Source organism: Hippocampus comes, unplaced genomic scaffold (assembly GCF_001891065.2).
Source record: "Hippocampus comes isolate QL1 unplaced genomic scaffold, H_comes_QL1_v1.1 scaffold201, whole genome shotgun sequence".
NCBI lineage: Eukaryota > Metazoa > Chordata > Actinopteri > Syngnathiformes > Syngnathidae > Hippocampus > Hippocampus comes.
Genome location: NW_017805558.1, coordinates 247640 through 256550, shown reverse-complemented (window position 1 = coordinate 256550; position 8911 = coordinate 247640). Strand labels below are relative to the sequence as shown.

At 42.2% G+C, this 8911-nt stretch overlaps 1 protein-coding gene across 1 annotated transcript in view; it reads left to right on the top strand.

The window, feature by feature from the left end:
- LOC109521805 (contactin associated protein family member 5) overlaps positions 1-8911 on the top strand; it is a 212063-nt gene that overhangs the window by 152483 nt on the left and 50669 nt on the right. The window contains exon 14 of the mRNA XM_019879860.1: positions 5914-6070. Within this exon, the coding sequence (XP_019735419.1) occupies positions 5914-6070 (157 nt within the window). The remainder of the gene's footprint in view (positions 1-5913; positions 6071-8911) is intronic.

Below are 8911 nucleotides of genomic sequence, written 5' to 3'. Positions count from 1 at the left end.
CCAGTATCATCCAATCAAAATGGCTCCTGGAGCCAACTGCAGCCCGAACAGGAAATGAGCAGTGAAAAATCGATCGATGGATGCATTAATAAACAAGCAAGATTTTTTTTTTTTTTTATCTGCGAGCCAGATGCAATCATCAAAAGAGCCACTCCTGGCTCGCGAGCCATAGGTTCCCGACCCCTGATTTATATGAAACAAAAGGTACCTTACTGTGGTCGGGTGTTCTGTTACCTCTCCACGTTTTTTTTTTTTTGTTAAATTGAAGGGATAATGGCAATTTCTCAGACTATGGAAGCAGCCAAACAAATGGTTGGAATGTCATGCTTGCTCCTGAAAGGAATACAATCAAATGTTTTTTTGTTTTTTTTGTCATCCCCAATTTGTTTATTCCTTTGGCATTTTGGCTGGACAACTCAAAGTATTAGCAAATTCTCATTTGCTGTAACCCGCATTGATTTTTACTACTTGATTGAAAGGGATTTAGGTTCCTTTCATGACTTTTTTTTCCGCTATAGGTGAGCATTTTATTTTGTCAGCAGTAAAGCGGCCTCTCCAGTTATCACGGAAAGGTTGACATTTTAGCTGGAAATCCAATAGAACAACGGGCATAAAAACTGATTAGTTTGCAGTTTCTTTTTGTCATGATTTTCTAAGCGTCAACTACCCAGATTTTGTCGTGATAAACACCACAGGGCTCTGCTAGCGGACCTTGGAGCATGCTCAACAAAATCAAGCTTGTCATTCATTAATTTACCGTCTCACCAAGGTTATCGCGACATCTCGTACAGGACGTATTGATTGTCACCTTTTCTTATTTTGGTAGGAGGGTGGAAAGGGGGGGAGGTGATTAATGTTTTTGAAATAAACTGCAAAGTAATCATGCCAATCAAGGTTGTCAGCTGATGTTGAAAGAAAATAAAGATTGTTTTATTTTCAACCTTGGTTGTGCAAACACGATGTTGCATGCTAAATAAATCAAGCATGTATTGTATTGTATTGTATTGCTAACGTTGCTCTTCGCACACACTGCTTTCCTTTGTTGTCTGCTCTTTTGCCATTGCTTACAAAGGAACTTTTTCTCATTTTGGTCTTAATAAGGCATTAGACTGTTAGTCATAAGTCATTGCATCCTATTCAGACGTGATTTCAGAGAGAATTGGCGGTGTCTGCGTCCCGCTGAGTGACTTAGACTAATATGACTTTTGTGGCCATACATAAATGCGCTGCCTAATGCGGCCCTAATGCATTCTGGATGGGCAGAGAGCACTGCACCATGTGACACTTGATTATGTTTAGTGACAAGAGGCTTAATGGGCTTTTCCCTGCATACCGGCTTCATTTGCAATTCAGGCTTACGTGTGTGAGCGATGATTGAGGCCGCCGTACTTAACCCTGCAGAAAAGTCTTTTTTTTTCTTTTTTCTTTTTATTATTTTTTTTTTTTTTGCCGAGGCACTTGCTTCAGTTACATTCGCTGATGGGTTGTTAGGTATCGCTAGCTGTTGTGGTGGGCCCGACATAAGCATTCTTTAAGCACATTTGTTTTTGTAGAGTCATGATCATTTTAGATTTCTAGGCCCAAAATGCTAAGATGAAGCAGATTTTATTCTCAAAACCTTGTAGCTGCATTTAAGTATCAATATTTTACGAGCGAATGAACCTAGTGAAGGACTTTAAACTTTAAAAGAGTTCCAGATCTAATAGCTTCTGTCCAAATGCATTGGTATAAACGCTCTGTGCATGCATGCTGAGGACTGTGGAGATGTTAAAAGCATCTTAGTATTTGCGTCTCTAAATTTAAACCATGTGAAAAAGAAAAGGTTGAGATGGACAAAATATAAAATATACAGTTGAAGGTCAAAGTAATTCAGGATTCACTTTGAGCATCCTCTCAGCTCTTTGAGGCGACAAAAATAAGGGTCACAGTCAAAATGATGAACAAAAAAAAAAAAAAACGACAATTCCGATCATGTGTAGGAATCTGCCAGATGGTGGCTGAAGTCCGACTCGGCATCCTAATCTTTGGCCTGTTGCCCAAACTTATAAGGTCGAAACCGCCGTTTTGTCCTTGCGTAAGTAACAACTGAGTCACGCTTGGGGATGTCTGCTGGGAATCGGTGCACAACCTTGCTGCAACTTAGCAATGGATGTCCTTCACCTCTTCAGTTCAGTAAACCAGCCTAGTGCCCCATTCCCTAGAGATAGGATAAGATGCCCTTTATTAGTTCTACAGTAGGGGAATTAATGATTACTCGATGAATTTTGAAAATTGCATGCAACAGAAGATATATGTACAAGAAACACAAACCATAAACCTAAACTACTTAATTCCAGACAAATGAAGGACTCCAAAACATTTCCATTCATGAAGTAAAATAAAAACTAGTGTTCCACAAAAAAATAAAAGAATAAAACAAACGATAACGAACCACAAAGCATCGTGTTTATAAATCAAACTCAAATTAACCATAATCACAGCAAAAATGTCCCTTGTTTTTGTATTTTTCAACAATTTTATACATGAGCTTTCGGGGGTTGATTTGAAATGTATTTACTTTTGTATTACTGTACGGAAGAAGGAAGATTGACTAGTTTTATTGGAATTGCCTACTTAATTTGTTAGTGGCAATGTTCTGAGATATTTTCCATAAACCGCACAATTTTAGACATCCATACATCCTTTACGTGTTTGTTTTAAATAAGATAAGATAACCTTTATTTGTCCCGCACTGGGGAAATTTTCAGTCTACAGCAGCAAAATTGGGGGGAGGGGGGAGGAGAAAAAAACAAAGTGTTTCAGTGCACAAAATAAATGTTTCAGAAAAGAACTGTACAACTGTACAAATTCACACTGTAGTGGAGAACTGCCATCAATGGAAAGTCAGAGCTAATGACTCAAGCATTCACATGATGCGAAATTGTTGAGTGGTGAGACGTGACTGCTCCTACTGTACGCTTTGATTTTTGCTGTTCCACTCGTGTCTTGTTGTTGTCAATAGCATATCACTGTTGACAAAAAAAAAAAAAACAGAAAAATATGTTTTTGCTCTCTATAGACTTGCAATGAGAATGCTCAAATATAATGTTAACAACAAAGCGATTTGCTTCCCTTGTCATTTTTTTCCCTGATTTGTGCTGAAATTTTAAATGGACACATGTGGACTTGAAATGTAATGTGCAAGATCACTGTCAGGGCTGGCCAAATTTCGACATGCCAGAAACGCAACCGATTGCCACACCACCGTTTGGAAGCGGCCAATCAATCGTCATTAGCCTTTGGACACTTAGCAAGAGTGACTGAATCTCGAATCGGCCCCAAATTGAATGTTAATTGGCTGGCTTAATATGAAATTAAATGTGGGGCTCCCAAAGGTTAAATTTTAGGGCCAATACTTTTTAATATTTACATGCATCCCCTTGGACATGTCATCATGGACAGTCTGCGGCTGGATGGATGCATGGCTTGAGGAGCCGACGATGTGAAGAAAGGAACGTCAGCGCAGAGCACCGATGCGTATGTGGAACTGGGAGTCGCGGCTTGGAACTGAAGCGGATTTACATGGGACAGGAAAGGAGAGCCAATCTCTCTTTTTCGTTAATGGATGCTAAAGCTTCTTGTTGCTTTCAAGCTGAGCTTGTAGCAGACGTGTGCACATTTCAGCATGACGTCTTTGATCCACTGGTGAAAAGGACACTTTGATTCACTCCTCTTTCATCTATTACTGCTTCAAACAACATAGTGAATGGAGGAAAAGTGGTGAGGATGGCACGACTGTCTGTTTTATGTGTTGTGTTGTATTATTTTGTCATTTTATGTAAAGTGTTCTTTTGATGGCGGCGCGGGCGCCCGCAGCGGCTCCTCTTGTTGTCTGTTGTCTATTTAAGAGGGAGGAAATTTCATCTGTGCTGTACATCACATTTGACAATAAAGTTGGACTTAATACTTGATCAGGAGACACAGCATCAGCTTTCACAGCTTCGCTGATGATAGACAGCTCTATATTGCAGTGTCTCCTGATAAAGCAGAGCCTATTGATACCCTTCTAAATTGTATTTTAGATATATTAAAGCATGGATGGCAGAAAATTTCCGACAGCTCAATCAGAACAAACAGGGGTTTTAGTTCTTGTTCCTGAAGAGCAGAGAAAGAAACTTTCAACACTACAGTATCTTGAACCATCAAAATGTGTGAAGAACTTGGGTGTCATTTTTTACTCTGAGCTTAGTTTTTTTCCCCTCATATTAAATATGTAACTAAGATTGGTTTTTATCATCTCAAGAATAGAGCCAGAGTCCGCTCGTTTCTCTCTCAGGCTAACACATAAGTGCTGATGCATGCTTTTATTTCCTGTCGCTTAGATTATTGCAATGCCCTGCTCTCTGGTCTTCCTAAAATTAGTATTTCTGTCATGGTTCTGTTTGTGGCACTGTAGGGCCCCGCCTGCAGCTGCACACCTGTTGGTCATTTTTTTAAAAAGACTCCCGGCATGACCACTCGGTGTCGGGTCATTGTTTGTTCTGTCATGTTTGTTCTGTCATGGTTCTATTACTGTTAGCTTCAGTCATGGTGTTGGTTTGCTACTTTGGAATCTTTTTGTTTTCAGGACTTTGTTTGTTTAGGATTGGATTTTCTCTGTGTTTCAATACAATTTGTCAACTTTGCCCTGCTCCTTCTTCCTGCCTGCTTTTTTGGGGGTCCTCCACCACTACCATTCGTGACAATTTCAAGCTTACAGCTACTCCAGAATTCAGCAAGTCCTGACAAGGAACAAAGGATAGGAACACATTACACCAGTTTTAAAATCTCTCTATCGGCTCTCTGTGTGTTTCAGAATCAATGTTAAGGTGTTTTTATTAGTTTTTAAATGTCTTTATGGTCTTGGGCCATCTTTTTTGTCTGACCTGCTCATATCAACCCTCACAGTTCCTCAGACCCTCTGGCACTGACCTTTTAATTATTTCCAGGGTGAGGACCAGAACACATGGTGAGGCTGCATTCAGCCAGAGGACATCAGGTCCACAGAGATTGTTGATGTTTAATAAGAGGAGGCTTAAAGCACATCTCTTTAGCTGATATTTATACTTATTTTAATTCAATTTTTTGTTTGTTTTGTTTTTAAGTTCTAGTGTTTCCTCATGGGGGACCTCCACACTCGGAGGTGTGGCGCCTGTCATTCTTGTCAGCATGGATGAGCTCCCCTTGGGTGCTCTTTTCTTCATACGGTTTCTCTGTGCCTTGCTGTCTTTTTTTTTAATATAGTTCATCAGGGTGTGTGTGTGTGTGTGTGTGTGTGTGTGTGTGTGTGTGTGTGTGTGTGTGTGTGTGTGTGTGTGTGTGTGCGTTCGTGCGTGTGTGTGTGTGCGCGGGCGAGCACAGGCAAGCTTGTGGGGATATTTATCTGTGTATGGTGGAGGGAGTCTGGGGTCCTTTTTTGATGTACCAATTGCACAGCACTTTGAGTTGCATTTTTATGTGTAAAAAGTGCTATATAAATAAAGTCTGCGTGATTGATTGATACTACATTGTGCACTCCCAGCTTGGTACCCAGAGATTCACCTGCTGCAGTTTTTTTTTGCAATATATGTTATTTTGTTCGTCTATTTGGTGCCCACATACCTGATTGAAATGATCTGGAGTGTTATCAGGCTCCACCAAAGCTTGCTGAAGAACTGATGATTTGAATCGGCTGTGTTGGAGGAAGGGAATATCTAAAACATGCAGGTTACTAGACCTCAAGGATCGAAATTTGATACCTGCACTGTAGATTGTACTCTTGTCAGTTGGCCTGTTTTAGGGTTCACGCCAAGGATGAATTCTTGGCATGCATCCATGTGTCGATGGTTCTTGGCATGTCAAATTTAGCGAGTACAGGTATTAGACTATCCCTGAATGGCTTGTATATTATTGCAGATGGCAGTCCAATGTCTTGGTGGCTGGACCGACGCGGAGAGAGGCGGAGCTATTGGGGAGGCTTTCTGCCGGGAATCCAGCAGTGCTCCTGCAGCCTGGAGGAGAACTGTGTTGACATGAACTACTTCTGCAATTGTGATGCTGACGCAGACATATGGTATGTTACCAAGAACTCTGTGCCTCGCGGTGATCTCAAAATTTGTTTTCGTTCACCATCCTTTTGTGATGTTTTTCAGAAAAATTTTAAACAATATCAGTAAATACTGATGAAATGCATGCCAATCTGGTGGGATAATTGAACATTAAAGCTGAATTCTATCCACTGCAGTCCATTTTGAAGTTCAAGCCAACTGTATTGTCAAATGTGCTACATGTGCAACAGCCAGACATACATACATACATACATTTTCCGATCCGCTTATCCTCACAAGGGTCGCGGGGGGTGCTGGAGCCTATCCCTTTGGGCAGTAGGCGGGGGGACACCCTGAACCGGTTGCCAGCCAATCACAGGGCACACAGAAACGAACAACCATTCGCGCTCACACTCACACCCAGGGACAATTTGGAGTGTCCAATGAGCCTGCCATGCATGTTTTTGGAATGTGGGAGGAAACCGGAGTACCCGGAGAAAACCCACGCAGGCCAGGGGAGAACATGCAAACTCCGCACAGGGAAGCCGGAGCTGGAATTGAACCCAGTACCTCTGCAATGTGCGGTCGACGTGCTAACCACTGGACCACCGGGCCGCCCTGTGCAACAGACAGCACAGGTGAAATTTCTTTCCTCTCAACCACAGGAGAGAGAGGAGCCGCTGCGGGTGCCCGCGCCGCCATCAAAGGAACAGTTACCATAAAATGACAAAATAATACAACACAACACATAAGACACTGACAGTCGTGCAATCTCAATCACTTTTGCTGCGGACACTTTGTTGTTTGAAGCAGTTCTAGATGAAAGAGGAGCGAATCAAAGTGTCCTTTCCCCAGTGAAGCAAAGATGTCATGCTGAAAATGTGCAGACGTCTGCTACAAGCTAAGTAGTTGTGGGTGCATGAGGCCTCATGAAGCATGTTGACACAATGACACACTGTGTTGATACTGTGTTGCTGACCACTGACACCTGCTGGAATTTCAAAATCCCTGCAGGCAACCCACTTGACAGACTGAACTGACTATTTTGATGATGAAGTGTATACAATATCATTCACAGCTATGCATTCATATTGTATCATTCAATATGTTTGAACAAGGTGAAAATTATGTAAATGAGGATGATTGTGGGCTTTGTCTTCACAAATTTTTATTCAGAAAAATAAGTTGCTCCAGTGTTTTGAATTTCAGTCTGTTGCGTTTCTTGCATGCTATTTCCCCTGCTCGCATGGCACTGGTGATGCCAGCGTACAGAGAAACTGCTTTGCGAGGTTGGAGAGTTTGGCAAAAGTAGTGTGTTGGTCCTTCGATTATAACAGCGGGTCTTGACTGCGTGCAATTTTCCCCTCTGCCAGGTATCGCTGGACCTCAGGTATAGCATCTGCTGTTGCACTTCTTCCCAGTCTCATCATCCAAATGTTGCCACAGATCATCTAAAGAAAACCAAACCTAACAAATATGGCATTTAGAACAGTTACAAAAAAAACAAACTAATAATGATGAGTAACATGCCAGATGTAGTTGCAGAGGTGCTTTTGTTGGTATATGATATTTCTGTATGGCAAATTCAACATTTCACCTGCAATAAAATATGTGAATAGTAAACTAAGAGTTACCATGAAATTAATTTGAATTAGAATGAAATAAGACATGTCAAAGATCCGAGAGGCACTTGGTGAGACAAGGAGTTTGAATAAATACCTTATTTTCCAAAAGGAGATCAAAATGGCTCTACACGGCGGACAATTTGCGTTTCTCCGGGAGCTGCTCCATAAAATGCATGTACTGTAGCAACATCACTCGAGTGAAGCGCGCCTCAGCAGTCGATATTCCGCTGCTCTCTGCTGTGCGTGCGTGAGCGCGAGCATATACTCACGGCGCCGATGCAACCCAGGTCATATCAAAGAAGCTTTGAACTACGACAACAGCTAAGCTAGCCTAGCCGACATGACGCTCGAAGTCAGACGTACACATTTTTCTGATAATCTGTGTGTTTTCCTTGATGCCCAAATATATATTTTTATTCAAATGAGAGCGAGGTCTGGCTTGTTTCGGCAGGTGGCATCGCGTCGTTCGACGCACTTCCTTATAAACACAGTTTGGCTGGCTTTTGTGGCATCGACGCACGCAGTTCATGTGTTCGTCACGTGATCGTCACGAAGCAGCACACGCACCGACACGTGGATTGCTCTGTGAGCTCGACGCATGCGTCGACGCATCGGTGTTGCTGGACCCATCACTAAAGCTAAGTTTGAAAGTAACAAAAGCTGTGGCGTCCATTTGACGAAAAAGAGATTGGCTCACATCTCCTGTTCCATGTTAATCCGCTTCAATTCCAAGACGCTACTCCCAGTTCCACATACTCATCGGCGCTCTGCACTGACGCTCCTTTCTTCTCATTGTCGGCTCCACAAGTCATCCAGACATCCAGCCGCAGACTGTCCAACAGCACCGACATTTCCGCTGAACAAAGCGGGGCTGTGATAAATGCTGCCCATTTCAGGCGCAAAAAACACAAGTGCACTGGGGCTGTCCAGCAAAGACAGCCCAACTCGGGAACGACCTCCGGCTTTAGGAGCCGCTTTGGGACCAGAGATGAAAGTCCTCCGGATTTTCCCGGAATTCCGGGTTTTTCAAATTTTTATGAAAATTTCTCCGGAGAATTGAGGAAAATTTGCATAATCCAGATATTTGTTGACAACATTGAACGAAGACGCGTTTGAGTTCGTTGTATTGCTTTCACGAGCGTAGCCATATTGAGGTACTAACACTAGTAACAGTAAAGAGATTTTTGTTTGTGTAATAACGACAGAAGACATGATGGCGTTTGACTAATGGTTTAGTAGAAC